Source organism: Gossypium hirsutum, chromosome D05, assembly GCF_007990345.1.
Source record: "Gossypium hirsutum isolate 1008001.06 chromosome D05, Gossypium_hirsutum_v2.1, whole genome shotgun sequence".
NCBI lineage: Eukaryota > Viridiplantae > Streptophyta > Magnoliopsida > Malvales > Malvaceae > Gossypium > Gossypium hirsutum.
In genome coordinates this window covers 27252088-27270314 of record NC_053441.1, presented here as the reverse complement: position 1 = coordinate 27270314, position 18227 = coordinate 27252088, and the positions used below count along the sequence as shown (strand labels likewise).

The 18227-nt window shown below is 30.7% G+C and overlaps 1 protein-coding gene and 1 long non-coding RNA gene across 3 annotated transcripts; one reads left to right on the top strand and one right to left on the bottom strand.

Annotated features, from left to right (window-relative positions):
• Positions 1 to 6085: 6085 nt before the first annotated feature.
• On the bottom strand, positions 6086 to 12460 carry LOC107904904 (uncharacterized). 2 transcript variants are annotated; one of them, XR_001686398.2, is made up of 4 exons: positions 12125 to 12460; positions 10974 to 11084; positions 6893 to 7264; positions 6086 to 6818 (listed from the first exon to the last, which is right to left on the bottom strand). It is a non-coding gene; the product is annotated as an uncharacterized lncRNA (long non-coding RNA). The 2 variants fall into 2 exon arrangements; XR_005914114.1 differs by having other exon boundaries at positions 6091 to 6818; positions 6893 to 11084; positions 12125 to 12387.
• Positions 12461 to 12645: 185 nt separating this feature from the next.
• On the top strand, positions 12646 to 15259 carry LOC107904903 (patellin-3). The gene is made up of 4 exons (XM_016831417.2): positions 12646 to 14032; positions 14118 to 14242; positions 14527 to 14668; positions 14751 to 15259. The coding sequence occupies exons 1-4, from the start codon at positions 12758 to 12760 to the stop codon at positions 15003 to 15005; spliced, it is 1797 nt and encodes a 598-aa protein (XP_016686906.1). The 5' UTR covers positions 12646 to 12757; the 3' UTR covers positions 15006 to 15259.
• Positions 15260 to 18227: the final 2968 nt, after the last annotated feature.

Sequence of the window (18227 nt, the reverse complement as noted above, 5' to 3'; positions counted from 1 at the left end):
TTAACATTTATTGAATATTAACACAACTCAAATATTGTATGAGATCTTTAACCTTAATTATTTATTCAAACTTGGAAGTAAAATATATATATATAAATATAAATATATTGAGAAACAAAGGTAATGGGTGTGGTGTTCCATAAAGAGTTGAACTAATTAGGTTGTGTGTTGAATATGTATGTCTATATTTCTCATACCCAGCTGCATCCCTTCCACTCTTAACATGCAAAACATTATACCAACAGACTTCCACTTTTGACAACAATACAAATAAAAACCAAAATCGGTGGATTCTTGTGATTCCAATGATTTATGATATTTTGATGTTAGTTGGATCCTACCTGTCTCACTTTTAATCTCCAGATTCATGTATTATATGATAACAATCGTAATTATTTTCATTCATAAATTATAATGCATGCAGCAATTCATTTCGTCTTTATAATATTTAAAATTGAGTAAATAAAAAAAATTAATGTGAGGTTAACAATTTCCGTTAATTAAAAACTTTGGTTTTAAAAGTCTTATTCTAGTTTTTTTTATATATAAAAAATTCTCAATATTTAATTTAAATCTTAATGCTCTCTAAAGTGAGTTTTGACATTTTCTTTAAAAACCTACTAGGTGCTTGTTTTCATTCCATAAATTTAAAATTTTACACATCTATTTGTACATCATAAACCTCTAACTTAATTTAAGACTTTCGGATTTAGGACGGTCAAAAATGACTATGGATTCCACGAGAGGAATGGACGAGTTTTACTTTTTAGGGATTTTAGGTTCTTTTTTCTTTTTTCTATATTCATTTTTGTTGAAAATTTTTAATTTAAATTTTGACTAATAAAAAGTAAAGAAAAATTGAGGGTGGTTGATAGGAAATATAAAAAGTAAAATGAAAGAAAATGAGCATGAACATTTTTGGTCATGGTGGTTAATATGAGAAAAAAGAAAGGATAAGTTAATAAGGAACGCCTGCTGTTTCTATACAATATTTGCATTGCTTCACTTCATTAATTTACACCTAACGAATATCCAAAATTAAATGAAAACTACTCTCTAGTATCTATCGGCTTCCAAAACAAAATTCACACAAAACCACCCATCCAATTTATAAATAAATATATATAGCTGGAATTCAACTCAAGACTAAAAATAGATTATACAAATTCGTGTTAAATAGATATTTAATTATAAGCATTTACTATTTTATAGATCAAATACACTAATTAATCAATTAAAGTTATATATATATATATGAATGTAATTAATAAATATTTTAAATTTAATAAAATAATAGGTTTAATATAATATTCGGTATTTAAACTTGACAACTTTTTCTTAAGTTGATACTTAAACTTTTTGGGGGTCCAATCTAGTGCTTCAATTCGACTCTTTTTCCTAATTTGGTACCTGCTCTTTTTTTGTTCGATTTGGTACTTGTCAAACGTTTTATGAATTACTCCAATATACTAACAATGTTATATTTTATGATGTAGCAAAAATAATCAATTTATATATGATTTTTTTTGTATTCTATATGCTCAATTAATTTTAGTTTTATTAATTGAAAACAATACATTTCTTTTAATTTGGGTTTTTTTAAATCTTATATTTAATATTAATTCATTAAGTATAGCCCAATACCTATTCTTTTAACATGAATTTCCTCTAATACGACAATATTTTTAGCATAACAAAGAAAAATAACATTACTAGTGTTTTGCGCCATTTGTATAACATTTAATAAATTTAGGTACTAAATTAAACTTAAAAAAAGTTTAGATATCTAATTTTTTTTAAAAACTAAATTCAAATACCAAATTAGCCCAAAAAATTTTAGGTCCAAAAAGACAATAAACCAAAAGAATATAATAAAATTAATTATAAAGCAAAAGGACAAAAACTATAAAGAAGAATAAAAACAAAGGTAGTAATAATGTAAACAAGTGCAGAACAGAGCCAAATCGAACATTTAGCCTTCCTGTTGTGGGTCCCGACACAACAATCAGCCCTGGCACGTTCCTATGTTCTCTACTCAATTTCGCTGTCTTTTGTCTTTTCTTTATTTCAAACGGTCCATTAATTATTATTGTTATTTTAAGTGAAACAATAAAAAATATATAAAACAATTTTGAATTTTTAAAATTCGAAAAACTGTGGAAAGGGTCCCTCAAAAGGACAGCAAAGAAAAACCAGACAGCATTGGGTTTGCTTTAAGAAGCAAAGGAAATAAAAAACCACTTGCCCAATTGGCGAGGGTCCCAACTATTTGAATCTGTTTGTTTCTTTTTTTCAATTTTATAGGCCGGCTTTTTTCTTCTCTTTTTTTTTTACCAAAGATATCATGAGATTTCTCAAATTTTAAAAGAAAGAATTGTGGTTTTGATAAAATAACAGCCTGTTTCTACGGCTTAGACACGTGGCAGAACCAGGGTCACCGTTATATATTCCGGTAAATTTAAAACTATATTCTCAGCATATAAAATAAATCAAAATAAGAAAATATATAAAAATATATAAATTCATATAAAATAAATCAACATTATTGGTAATGTAGGAAGATGTAGATTTGAGCGTATTGAAACGTATAATTTTTCTATTTATGAGTTGGAGAGGAACTATTGATAATTTTAGACATTATATCAAAAAGAACAGATATTACTGGAACCTATAATAAAATTGTTCAAAAAAAAAACTAACTTTTAAGTGAAAGGGAAAAAATAGGGTTAGTTGTACCAAACATATCAAATTACCATTTATATTTTAAATTGAGCTTCAAATTTTAAAATGTTCTAATTACATTTTAAATTATCAATATTTTATCAAGCAGGGCTTTTCATTATTAAAATTGTTGATTTAACAATTAAATGACAAGTAAAATATTATATATGACGTAATTTAAAATTTAAAATAAAAATTTTAAAGAAAAATAAAATGTTGCCGCATAACTTTTAAAATTTAAAAACTAAAAATAAAGTAAAACCAAAAAAGAAATAGAGTGAATCATAATTTCTGTAAAAGATTCAAAAATTTTAAAATTAATATTTTTACAACATTCAATTTTTCTTTAAAATTTTTATTTTAAATTATGTACATAAATTTAAACGACTAAAGTAACTAGATAATTTTATTAATATAAAGACGAATTTAAAAGGAATATTGAATTTAAAGATATTTGATGTAATTAAGTGAAGAAAGTATTATGTGAATAATATATGCTATTTACTACTATATATATAAGAGGAAATCCTAACGCCTTCCTTCACAAAATTATAAATTCTAATTGAAAGTGAATTTTTAAATTTGAAAAGTAAAGAGGTTAAATTTCTAAAAATAAAGACATGGGGACTAAATTTTAAATATTGGAAAAGCACAGAAACTTAAATAAAAATCATACTTAAAAAATGTAATAAGAGTTGAAGAGAAAAGAAAATAGAGTAGATGAATAATGTTAGTTCTTTTTAAATGTTTAAATTGCTTTTTATGAAGTGAGAATAATAAGTAAACATAAAATCAAAGTCGTCAACCAAACAATGTTATAATTTGTATGGTGTTCATAGAAGGGGTTTTTCCAATGAAGGATTTGACATTATCTGAAGCATATACCGCGCGCACATTGTTTCCAAGATTAAAAAAAAGCATACCCCCGTTTCATTTGCTTCATTAAAGTTTTCGAATCAATTTGAGTGATCTTTGATAAGATTGGTACCAAAACTCTTCTATTGCCCCATTCTTTTTTCCCTATAACAAAATATGTTAGAATTAATATTTTAACCCACGTTATCCTAATTTTATTCACAATTTCGTGGTTATATTTTGTTCACAGTTTTTTTTAAAAATTCGGTGTGATTTTATTTTACTTTTAAATTTTAGTCATATTCTAGTACATATGTGAGATTTGTCAATATAAAGATGCCACTTAATCTATTAGGGTTTAAGGTTTTCTCAAGAGGGTTAGTTAGTATAGATTATGTGTGCTTAAACCATTAAGATGACAATCCTAAGAAATACCTCACAAGCTAGACGAGGCCAGGAGATAAGTCAATTGATTAGTTAATTAGAGGTCAGTAAGTAATAATTGGTTAATCGATAGCTAATCCACCCTAAAACCCTAACCAAAGTTTACAAATCCTGAAGCGAGTTAATCTTCTTGATTGGTTATTTCATTTAAATCGTTTATTTATTTTAGTTAATTGATTTAGCTCTTTAATCTACTTTATGGTTTATTGTAATATAGCAATTAATTACTACTACTTAGATATTGTAAAAAGGTTTTCATAATTTTTTCCATCCTCCTTGGGTACAATTTTAGAAATACTTCCAAAGTATTTCGTTGTACTAAACCATATTACAATTTGACTCATGCACTTGCAAACATCATTGTTCAAATCTCTTATATTTTTGGTGTTATATTTTGCTAACTCATTTATAGGTGGTCAATTATGCAAAATGATTGGTTTGACAAGTTTCTACAATCATGTGTATTTCACATGATTCCCAGCGTATTTTTTCTTCTTATTGGTTGGCATAACACCCAACAACCAATAACACAATAACTCTAGGTCTATGTTATTATCTGCTCACCCATTGGAAGGTTGGTTATTAAAATGACATCCACAAACAACTTTAGTATCATTTTAAACTTAATTATTGTATGTCTTGCTATACATCCATATAATTTTTAAAATTATAAAATAAAGTTTTATAACAATAAAATACAATTGTAAAAGAATGTAGTAAGAACAAAATTGAAAAAGAATGATGAGAAAAATTTCCATATTTAAGATTTAATATATTACATGGTATTTTTAAAACCTTAAAGTGGCCATTTGTTGACAAGTAGAAAAACTAGAAAATTAAGGTTTTAATTTTCTTTAGAGAGGACTGTAAGTCAAGAGGGAAGAGAATGGGGGTGAGAACTTCCGATCTTCTTTGTATCAATAAAAGTTTATTAATCCTATTTTAAAATTTAACCAAACAAGAAATGATTTACTAATTTTAACTAAGATTTGTCATTGGGCCGATGGTGTGCTTATGGATAGAAAACGCAATATTTGTAACCCCAAGTAAGATTTGCAAATTGCATACCTCACGATGATTCCTTTTTTTGAGTTAAAATTCAAATTTTGAAACTTTATAAACAAAATGATGACACCTCAAATTTTTTATATTTTGCTTTTCCACCTCAACTTATTTAAATTTTAATAATTTTCTTGTGAAAGTAAATAAAGGTATGGCAGAGGTGTGACAAGGAATCCCCTCTATTATTAGTATTCTTGTTCTTCCATTATTGGCTGACACACCGCACGTAGAGTGTTTTTAAAACTTAAGGGCACGTTTGGTTCGCTGTATTGAAATAGAGGCGTAATAGCAAATTAATTGTTTGGTTGAATGGAATAGAGGTGTAATAGCATAATGGAAAAAACTAAAGTGACTAAAATACCCTTAGCATAAATTTGTTTTGGTCAATGATTATTTTAATTGTTATTTAAATTTTAATAAGATTACTAATATAAATAATAAATAATTTAATCATATTTAAACATAATTATTATTAAATATATTATAATTAAAATATATAATTATAATAAAATTCTTAATAATCAATATTCTTATATGAATTTACTGAAATCATAATATATGATACTATAAAATATAAATTAACATAATTATTATTAAATATATTATAATTAAAATATATAATTTAATAAAATTCATAATAATTAATATTCTTATATGAATTTACCCAAATCATAATATATGATACTATAAAAGATAATTTAAAATAATTAATATTAAATATATTTTAATTAAAATATATGATTTAATAAATTTTAAAATAATTATAACTAATAAATTATCTCATATGAATTTGTATAATTTAAAATAATTATTATTACATATAATTTAATAATAATATATAATTTCATAAAATTCTTGATAATAAATTTTCTTATATGAATTTATACAATTTAAAATAATTAATATTAAATATAATTTAATAATGATATATAATTTCATAAAATTCTTAATAATAAAATGTTCTTATATGAATTTACTAAAATCAAAATATAACTTGAGAATTATATTCTGCATAAACATAATTAACTTATATTAAGAAAATGTTAGATGAAAATGAAATTCTACATCATAATCCATATGTTATATAGTTTTACAACATCAAAAAGTTTGAATATTGATTTTTAATGGTGAGAAAGAAATCTTCTGACCCATTCCAATCGAGCAACAGAAGGTAAACTAAAGAAAACGATCATTTGAGTTGGATGATCTGAAATTTTACTCAAAGTTTCATACCACTAATCGTCGGTTAAACCTTCAATTTCCCATAAGGCTGAATATAAATTTGAAGCTTTCTCTTCCATCTTTTGATATTCTTCTGACTTCTGCTGAACTACCACCTCGGAGGCAATACTCCTACTGATTTGATCGCCAACGGCCTTGATGTTTTCGGCCAATAAAATGGCAGCCTCATCAAATGAAGAATACATATTAACACGAGCATCAGATTTCTTCTTTCTCTTGTTCGAAGATGAGGAACCCCCTTGGTCTCTATCTCCTCGCCACTCCGGACCAGAAACATCCATGTCGTCCAAAGAGATGTCAGCTTCGCAGTTATAGAATGTGTTTCTCTCTTCATTCATATCTGTAGTAGGTATATCCTCAGCATTTATTTCTTGAAGAACATCAGCAGCTGTTTGAGCAGCTTTCCCAGTAGCTCGATCTCTTGCGTATATGGCAGTCAGCTGGTCGTAGTAAGGGAAAGTACAATGTCTGAATTGAGCGGCTTCTTTGCCACTCTAAAAAAAATGAGGAAATCATATTAGTTATAAGTTTAGTAAAAAAACAAATAAAGACTTGAAATACATTTTACCTTTACATAGGAGTCCTAAACTGCATCTTCACCAACAACGAGCTGCCTATGCTCGTCCCAACCAAAACCGCTATTGTTTTGACCATTAAGCATGTCATAGACGACTGACCATTCCCTTTTTAGTAACCTAATCCGAGATTCAATATTTGGTTTCGCCTTCAACATTGCATTTGGTAAAGCCTTTTCTAGCATTTTTTCCAACTCGTTCAAATAACCAACTTTGAACCCGGTATCAGCATTAAATGTTCCTACATTGTGTAAGTCCACCATGCAAGAAACCAAGGCTGCATCTTCTTCTGGAACCCATTTTCTTTTGGTTCCTCGAGAAGCTTGAGAAGAAACATGTAATTGTGGAACATCTGACATAATTATCTTAAGAAAAAAAAACAAATTAACATTATTTACTATTTTTAATATCATGAATCAAAAGGTGAACAGTTTATAAAATTATATCGTTAGTTCAATATCATAAATCAAAAGCTCAATACTAAATTTAAAATTATAACACATGCTGAATGAAAAGATAATTAAATTATAATTCAACAAAGTTTAGTACAATACAGAATTTTAATCAAACACCACAAAAGTTTCATAAACTAGATACATAAAATAACATCAACAAATTAAGTCAAACTCAATTTGTCCCTAAACCTAACTAATTTCTAGATGTTTGCCATTCATCGAACATTTGGTTGGCTAGTTCCATCCTCCAAGTAGCCCAAGCATCCGATGGATGAATATTTGTGATATTCGGTTCATCGTCATCCACCACATTACTAGGTAATCCTTCTCCCACCTCCACTTCAATGGGATCAATACTCATATGGGTTCGAATAAAATTATGGAGCAAACAACATGCAATAATAATTCTATTGTGCACCCTTACAGGATAAAACGATGTTTCAATAACATTACGTGCTGAGGCATGTTTCATATTAAAAAACTCTTGCGAAGAACTTGGCTGATAACCCTGACGCCACTCGTTCAAATGATATCGCTGTCCCCTAAATGGTGCAAGAAATCCCTCACAATTTGTGTATCTAGCATCAACTAGATAATAACAACCTATAAAATAATTTTTTTTAAAAAAATGATTAATTCAGCACACAAAGTTTGATCTTAATGAATAATTCAAAGTCCTCTAACTATACACTTTACCATGAGGAACTTTTAGTCCATGTCTTCTACTAATGGCATCTCGAAGCACCCGTCCATCGGCAACTGAACCTTCCCAACCAGGAAGAACATAAACAAATTGCATCTCAGGTGTACAAACACCTAGCATATTTGTTGCTATGTCACCTTTTCGCGTTCGACATCTAGGTTTATCAACTGTTGGAACCCTAATCTTGATGTGGGTTCTATCAAGAGCACCTAAGCAATTCTATATCACATGATATAAAACCTTGAGTTAGAATACTAATTTAAATCTAAATCAACTTTTCGCATACAAGTTATATATAAAACTCAGTCCAATACCTTAAACTATTTCCACCTTGTGTCAGAAGAATCGGCTGTAATTGGCTCCGGCTTTTTAAATAACACATTTTGTAAGCGTATGACAACATTTAAAACACTATGAAATGCTTTGCTAACAGTTTCCCCGAACCTTCTAAAGTGATGCTTGATAACTCGATTTTTCAGGTGATGGGAGATGATATGTAAAAACATTGCTACTTGCTCATCAACAAGCATGAACCTTGACGACTTCAATCCCCCTATCGATTTTAACATCTCACATAGTTTAAAAAAGGCAGTTCTATTCATCCTAACTTGTTCAATACAGGTCTCGTCACTAGCATATACAAGCCTTTTCACATAATCCCGTTTTGCATAAAAATCTAAGGTATAGGACCTAATCCTTGGTCTATGTAGGCTAAGGCTGGCACCCATTCTAAATAAGAACCAAATCACAATTCTACAGATTTCCAACCATATTGTCACAGCAATACCAATTTTTTTACGCCTCACATTTTGTGCAATTAAAGGCAGACGAGCCACTACTGCAACATTTTAAAATTAGAACACACTATCAAAGAATTGAAGTTGCAATTACACATTATCAAATAAAAATAAACAGCACAAAATTAGAATACACAAAGCAAAAAAGTATCTATTAAATGATATCGTCCTAACTTTAATTTCATCTCTTTATCAATCACCCAAACAATAATGAAAGAAAAGATATTTAAATACATTTTAAATATAATAAAATTTAAAGGTATATGTATAATTGACCTAAAATTAATTTGGTTTACTAATGAAATTGAAGTTTTAAAACTTTTATAACATTTTAAATTTAAATTTCATTTTGTAAAAATATATATAACTTAGGAGTGATTTAAAACATATTATTTGTTATGGGTAATGGAACAGACAGAGATTGCAGCTGCCATAGGGCATTTCTAAAGAATCTTGAACTTGTTTTACTGTCCAAATATTTTTACATTAACCTATGCATATGGCCTCAAAACAGTACTATGAAACAGTGTTGAAGCTGTGTTTGGTCGTAAGGTGATGAAGGTTTCCATTGACCTATAGAGCTGGGAAGGCCAAGATTTTGCCATCAAAATGTTGGAATCTATTATTTAGATTTTAAAATCTTTAAAATCTCAATATCAACAGGATACTTTTGTTAGTTTAGTTATATGTATTAAATTGTAAAGACATATGTATCTATTGTATGGACAACTTGGGTCCAATGTATTAAAAAAATTAAGACAATGCTTATTAAATTTTAGGAGGCTATTTATCTTTTTTGTGACATATCAGATCTAAATTGTTCATACAGTAGGTACATACGTTTTATAATTTAATTCATACATTGTAAATATGTTCCATGTCGTATTTAAGTCGACATTTGATGTTCAATCAACTGATCAGACTAAAAGAATGTAAAATAACAAAAAAAATTGAAATAAGAGTAGCCGATGATAAAAATTTCAGCTTTAGGTATAATGTGTATTATAAGATGTCTTCTTATTCAACGATAACCCGATGTGATAAAAAACAACAAAAAACTACAAATCTTTTCTTAAATTATAAATTAACTGCGAAAATAGCTCAAACAATCCTAAGATTTACTCCTAGAATTATTAGCCAAAACAAATTTGGCCACATTATCAATTTCCCACCCACCTCATGGACTACAGCAACATCTTGGTCCATATTATGCCCCACCGCCAATTATTTTTAACCTTCCAAACATATCAAGCAGCTACTCAAGTACGTCAAATACCCAAACTGAAAAAAAATTTGTATTGTAGAAGGTAACAAAAGAACTAAGGGCGAAGGCAAAGGCGTATACAAGTCCCTTACTCTCCCATAAAATGGAAAATTTCAGCTTTAATCACTTTTATGTTTATAAAATTTTAAAAAAATACATGATAAAATTATAATTTGACTCTTTTAGAAATGATAAACTTATGATTTAGTCTTTTTAAAAACTATAAAGATGTTTGTCAATACAATGGTAAACTTGCATTTTAACTCTCATAACAATATATAACTTAATCTCGGCCTATTAAAAAAATTTGTGGATTCCCTTTTGCAAAAGAACATAACCAATAACAAATAGATACATGAAAGCAAAATCAAGAGATCAGGACAAGAGTAAAAGCTAATGATAGACTCCTTTTGTAGCCTTTGTTAAGCAATTAGCCATCCTATCACATTCTCAATGCATATGTGTAATACCAATATCTCAATATCAATGCAACAAGTCTCCAATGGCATGAATGACATACGAATTCAGTTGTTGTATCATTAGAGTACCCTTAACATGATGCAATGCTTCCAAACAATTTATTTCTAACAACACATCACAACGGCTATGGATTTTCCAAAACAACAAAGTATAACAGAAAAATTATTATACTTGTCAAAAAACAAGATGAAACAACAAAGTATAACAGTCAAAATTTCAAACAAAATCTCACTGTCCAGCAGTACAATTTTTCAGTGTTTCAAACCACATATCAAACATAATACAGTTGGTGAATCCGGTTGAAGACTACACACATGAACATGCCACAATCCAAGGCAAAGGCAGGCAAAGATATGAAAAGTTCAAGATTCATACCTCAAACCAAACGCTGAGACCGAGAGAAAAAATGAAGCAGTGGATCATAAGAATCAGCAGTGAATTAATCCTTCCAGACTGCAAGTCAAGCCTCTAACAGAGCACACATGCCTGGATCACAAGAATCAGCAGTGAATTACAGCTGCAGCTATGTCATTGAAATCAGCAGTAAAGGTTTAGACTTGTTCACGGAATTTACAAAGTTAAATCAATAAGAAGCATGATTCAACAAACTGCTACAAACTTTCACAAGAAGGCAGAATTTTTAAAACATGAATTTTTAACCATATTAGTGAACATTTGAAGCACGCAATTCCAAGCAAAAAGTGGAGGGGATGATATCAATTTCCTCTCTTTTTGGATTTCTATTTGTTAATGACAAATGCAACCTCAGATTTTAGCTACTCCAACATAAATAGAACAGGGTAACAATTTAATAGCTGAAGGAGCCGGACAGGAACTTCTTTTCGAAAGCTTGCAGTCTGTGGACCAGCAAGATGCTTCTGGTAACAAGCTTCTGCAAGATGTTGGGCTGTGGATATCTCACAAGATAAAGGTGCTACCTTTAATTGACTAACCTCTAGCTTTTGTTCGATACATGGCTACTGATTCGATATAACATCTTAGACTAAATTTCTAACGCCAATAACTAATTTAATGTTAAAAATCCATTGGCATGAACTAATCAAATTTGTGTTAAAAATAGATACAGATTCGTTTTCTACAAAGATATACAGAAGCAATGCATCAAAGCAAGCCAGCCATTACTGAATACAACTGCCTTCAAGACTCAACAACCAAAAAATCTAAAATCTGAACTGTAACAAGAAAAACAATTACAAGAAAAATGGCGAAAAAATGGTTTGAAAAGCAAGAACCTTTAGCAAAGAAAAAATGTTTGGTCTGCATTTGGTTGCTGTTGCTACTGCTTTTTCACAATTGGCTTAACAAATACCTTCGTCTTTCTCTTTTTTTTTGTTTAAATCCAAATACCATAACATGATTTAACCAAACCAACAAAAAACAAAAAACAAAGAACCCCCCAATAGACCGTAACTGTGCAAAAATAGGCCTAAATTCAAAGCTGAGTAGACTAATTTTGGACTTGAAAAGAGTCGCTCAATGCTAAAGTTAAAGAAACAGAGCCATACCTCAGAAGAGGGAGACGCCGCAACCTGTTCGAATGGAGTATTGAAAGAAGAGAAGGGTTTAGGGCTGGGTTTTTGAAGAAAGGGCAATTTTCACTGGCAACTGCTGTTGAGATTACTCACAGGCGATCTGAGACGGTGGAGATTTGATTCGAAGAAAACTGCTGTTGATGTTGGGAGGGAGAGGGTGGGATGGAGCAGCAGATTTTGCTTGGGGAGGGTAAAACAGAGACGATTAGCTAATCCTTACTTTTGGAACGGAATGGCTAATCGTTGTTGAAGCAGAGAAAATGAAAAATACATCCGTAACACGGGATTAAGTGGGAATTAATGGGACCCACGGAATAGTGGCTAATCCATTAGCCCAAATCAAACATAATGTAATAAGTGTATGGATTGGAGGGATTGATTACCAAAACAAGCGCCAGGATTGAAAAGAAAAAGAAGAAAATTAGTGAACAAAAAGGGAAACGCAGCGGGGGGTCCACTCCTTAACTCACTCCTATTAGATAAGCTAGCTGTCATTCCACTCTCACTCTCTGTTTCTTCCATTTTTAAGCCCCCTCTTCTTCCTTCTTCCCACTCTTCATTCTTCTCCCTTTCTTACAACTTTCATTCTTCCTCTCTTACTTACCCATGGCCCAGGAGACTCTTAACTCTGAATCACCACCCGCTGCCCCCGCCCAGGAATTGTCTGTGGTTGTCGAGAAGCCTCAAGTTACTGAGAAAGAGCCACAACCCTCCGCACCTGCTCCCCTGCCGGAGCCTGAGGTTCCCGAGAAGCCGGCTGTTGTTGCTGTTGAAGAAGAAGCTGTTGAAGTTGAGAAGCCCAAGGTTGAAGAAAAGGAAGAAACTAAGATAACCCAGTCTGTTTCCTTCAAAGAGGAAACTAATATCGCTGGTGAACTTCCTGAGCCTCAAAAGAAGGCCCTTGATGAGCTTAAGCAGCTTATTCAAGAAGCCCTTAACAACCACGAGTTCACTGCCAAACCCGAAGCAGAAGAAAAACCTGTAGCTGAGCCTGAGCCAAAGAAAGAAGAAGAAGAAAACAAGGAAGAGAAGAAAGAAGAAAAAGAGGAAGAGACACCTGCTGCTGCAATTTCAGAAGAACCCAAGATAGTAACGGATGCACCCGCCGCTGTTGAAGTCAAGGAAGAAGATAATACTCCTCCTCCACCACCACCAGCCGAGGCTCCTGCGGCCGAAGTGGTTGTGGTGGAAACAGAGGTCGCTGAAAAAGCGAAAGCCGTAGACGACGATGGCGCCAAGACGGTGGAGGCGATTGAGGAGTCTGTAGTCGCTGTTGCCGCTCCTCCAGCAGAGAAAGAAAAGGAGGAGCCCTCCGCCGTAGTGGCTCCTCAATCCGAAGAGACCAAAGAAGCCCAAGTTCCTTCACCTCCACCCGAGGAGGTGTCCATATGGGGGATCCCACTTCTCGCAGACGAGAAAAGCGATGTGATCTTGTTGAAATTCTTGAGGGCAAGAGATTTCAAGGTGAAGGACGCATTCGCTATGATAAAAAACACTGTCAGCTGGCGAAAAGAATTCGGAATCGAAACCTTGCTCGATGAAGATCTTGGGAACGAACTAGAAAAGGTTGTTTTTATGCAGGGGTTTGATAAAGAAGGTCATCCCGTCTGTTACAACGTCTATGGAGAATTCCAAAACAAAGAGCTGTATCAAAACACTTTCGCTGATGAAGAAAAACGGTCCAAGTTCTTGAGATGGAGGATTCAGTTCCTGGAAAAGAGCATCCGAAAACTCGACTTCAATCCTACTGGTATCAATACCATGGTTCAAGTGAACGACCTCAAGAATTCACCTGGACCTGGTAAAAAGGAACTCAGACAAGCTACCAACCAAGCCCTTAACTTGCTTCAAGATAACTATCCCGAATTTGTGGCCAAACAAGTACGATTTTTTAACTTTGTCAGATCATTTCTGTTTGCTTGTTAAAGTTTGAACTGATATAGATGTTGGTGCTGGATTTTTGAAGGTGTTCATCAACGTTCCATGGTGGTACTTGGCTTTCAATAGGATGATCAGTCCTTTCCTGACTCAGAGAACCAAGAGCAAGTTCGTATTTGCAAGTCCAGCCAAATCTGCTGAGACCCTCTTCAAGTAAGTGGATTTCCATTCATTTCCTCCTTTTAATTTTGCTTGTTTCATCAAATGGTAATCCAAGACCTTCTCATATAGGAATCTATTTATGAACATTGGTATCATTTCATCTATGACCATAAAAAGGGCCCTTGAACAAGTGTTTATATTTATTACTCTAGACATTAATTTGCCGTTTATTGCAATATGTTTGATTAATATGAATGGATCTTTAATCATAAATAAATTATTAGTTTGTGCATAGTGTTTCATATAACTTACAATTTTTTTGGGGTAAATATTAGATATATTGCTCCGGAGCAAGTACCAGTTCAATATGGTGGACTGAGCAGAGAGGGTGAACAGGAATTTAGCGTGGCCGATGCCGTCACAGAGGTTACAATCAAGCCAGCAGCGAAGCATAGTGTTGAATTCCCTATAACTGAGGTATCGTTTGTATCATTTTACTAAAATTATCAATTCAGTATACCGTTCATGTAATAACAATATATGGTATTTGAATTTGCAGAATTGTAATCTGGTTTGGGAACTCCGAGTAGTGGGATGGGAAGTCAATTATGGAGCCGAATTCGTGCCGACCGCCGAAGATGGGTATACTGTGATCGTATCGAAAACAAGGAAAGTTTCTTCGGCTGATGAAACCGTGATCTCCGATAGCTTCAAGACCGGTGAGCCTGGAAAGGTTGTTCTCACCATTGATAATCAAACATCAAAGAAGAAGAAATTCCTTTACCGGTCCAAGACCAAGCCTTATTCTGATTGAAGCTTTGAAATGATCAATGGGGTTGGATTTTGTTTTCTTCTTTATTGGAAAAATTATTTTTATAAATTTAGAATCTTTGGGGATTTATTTTTATTTATATATTTTTTAATTAGTTAATTGGGATTTTGGTTTTTTATTTTGGTTAAAAATGAATCTGGGATGAAACTGTGTGTAATGTGGAAAAAGGAACTGTTTTGTTATTCTGAAAACTCTTTGTTTCTAAAGTTTGTGTAAATGTCTTCCTATTTTGTTCATTAATCATTTATTATCCATTTTTTTTTAATTCCAAGGATTCATTTTCTGGATTTGATGCATACTTCTACATGGATCTAATCAACCTAGAAAACACAGATTCTGTTTTATCATTTAGTCAATATTAAACTAATTTCTTAATTAACTTCGCTTGCATTATTAAAAACACTCAAAGTTTGATGAAATTTTCAGGCTTCACAAATAAAATTTTAATGTTCTTGCTTTACATGAATCATATATTTCAGATGTTACCTGTAATTGATTCAAATATCTATGAAGTTTGGGATGAGAATAAGGATGGCAGAAGATGGAAGCGTGAAAGGGCATGTGAAATGCGAGAGAGTTAGGTGTGAAAGGTGAATCATTTATGGGGGCGGGGTTTGGCATCTTTCCATCTCCACATTTAAACCATGGAATTGATTCTCTTAAAATATTTGAATTTGATTTGAAAATTATTAAATCGAATTCGAGTTGAAACTTGAATTGAACTTTGAATCAAGCTCGACTTTGTTCAATTACACCCCTAATTCGGATGCAATAAATTTTATTTTTACAAACTTCAACTTTCAAAAAATAAAACAATTTGTATCTTCATATTATATTTATATATTTGTATTATATATGTTATAATCTATCCTATATATAAACATTTTAACTGAATCGATGTCATTTATATCTAAAATTTAATTTAATAAAACAATAAATATTAATTTAAGAGATTTTTTTTTGCCTTTTTAAATAAAATCCAAAGAAAATACATGTTTATGATGAGCTCAACTTTAATAATTTGTATCATCTTTGATAGCTTTTACATTTGAAGCATTTTTGGTAAACTTCTAAATGTATGGATTGTATTGTTTATACTATTAATTGAGCTGGTGTCATGAGTCAATTGGGCACTATTTTGATTAAAAAAATTACGAAAATATCATTCCATAATTAAATTATGTTATATTATTTTATGGTACTTTAGTCTTTTACTTTAACAAAAGCCTATAAAATATTCATATAGTGGTATTTGAACCTATGTTGATTAAATTAATAAAACTTTAAATTTATCACTCAACCAAAATTTTATTTTAAAAGTTTCTTTTATATGTTTTTATTTTAATATGCATAATTTATTATATCTATCAATTTATAAAGCCTCTGATTGAGCTAGTGTCACGAGTCATCTAGGCACCAACTCGTTTGGGAAAATCACGAAAATATCCTTCCGTAATTAAAATAAGTTATATTATTTGAGGGTACTTTAGCCTTTTTAATATTGTACATATTTCATATGTTATTATTAACCAGTTTTAAACCTTATGTTTTATTATTTATTATATGTTATAATTAAGCTAATATCTATGTTCTAAATACATAATTTCCATAATATATACGTGTGATATAATTTCTAATATATTTATAAATATTTAGCTTGAGTAAATTTCATAAAATAAAAATATTAATATAAAATTATTTGTCATGTAGTATTTCTAAAAAATAGCTCAAATCACTTCAATTCCTTTTATTCTATTTTCGAGATAATCCTTAAAAAAGTAATATTGATTTAAAAGATAAATATATATTTGACCTAATTTTCTATAATCTAATGTTGTATATATTATATTATATAAAAAAAGTATTCTCTTTTTATAGAATTGTTGAAAAATAATTTGTGAGCATGGCTGTCCGTATGGGGCCCAACCCCAAGTGTGAATTGAATCCTTCTTTTCTATAATGCTTTATGGAAGGATGGATTGTGAATAATACCACATTCCCCACAACCACCTTAATTTAAAACATTCATAATTCATCCCATTTCATGATTAATCATACATTCTCCTTTACATCTAATTCATATCTTTCAAATATCAACAAAACTAATATTTAATGTTTAAAAACATCGGCTTAACCTATAAATTAGTACCTAAATTACATGCTTTTTTCTCATCTTGATACAATTAAATGGTTATTCACACCACACACGCACTAACTACGCTCAAAGGGAGCTGTCCAAATAAAGGTTTACCATTTGCTCTCTCAAAAGTTTGAATCTGAGTAGGTTCTACGGGTGAACAATCTTTTACCACGAAACCAGTCACGAGACTTCCTAGTAGTTCAATCGTTAGTTAAACAATTAAATCTATTTTTAAAAAAGATAACCAATTAAAAATTGACATGTGAAAAAAGTCAAAAAGTATTATTTTCTCTTTTCTATATTCTTTTTAATTTTTAATTTTTTCTTTCTTCAACACCAAATTAATGGATGAACCAATTAGGCCACCAATTTCCAAATTGACTAAATTGTCCAGTTCGATTAAATAAATTATTAATGGTTGAACTAATTAGGCCACCAATTTTTAAATTAATCGGTTCAATTGGTTTTTTTGTTGGTTCAATGGCTTGAATACTCATTTGACCCTTCAATTTGACTCCCAACTTGGTATTTATTATTTTTTGGGTAAACTATCAAAATAATCACTTTTATTTATTTCAGGTTACTCATTTAGGTTTGAAATGTTACATTTTAGTGACTTACGTTATCATGTTGTAACATTTTAGTCATTGAGCAGTTAATTACCATTAACGGTGTAACAGTAAACTGATATGGCACGTTAAATCATCATTTCAAACAAAAATTTTATGTTAAATTATATAATTGGTCCCCATATTTTTTCGTTTTAAGTTAATTTATTCTGATCTTTTAACTTTCCTTTTATTTATTTTTTATTTTTCATTCCCTTCTACTTCTCCTTTTGTTTCCCTCCCTTCATTTCTTTTAACGTAGTTTTTCTATATTTTTCATTTATTAAAACTAGTCTCTATACTTTATAAAGGTGGTTCCCACTATTTTCTCTTTGAAAACAAAAGAAAGTGGAAACATGTCATGGGAGGAGAGCAACAAAGAAACCACACCGATGGTATATCTGGAAGACTATCGAGCGAGTGACAAAGTTTAGGGAACGATAGAGGAGTTAAGGA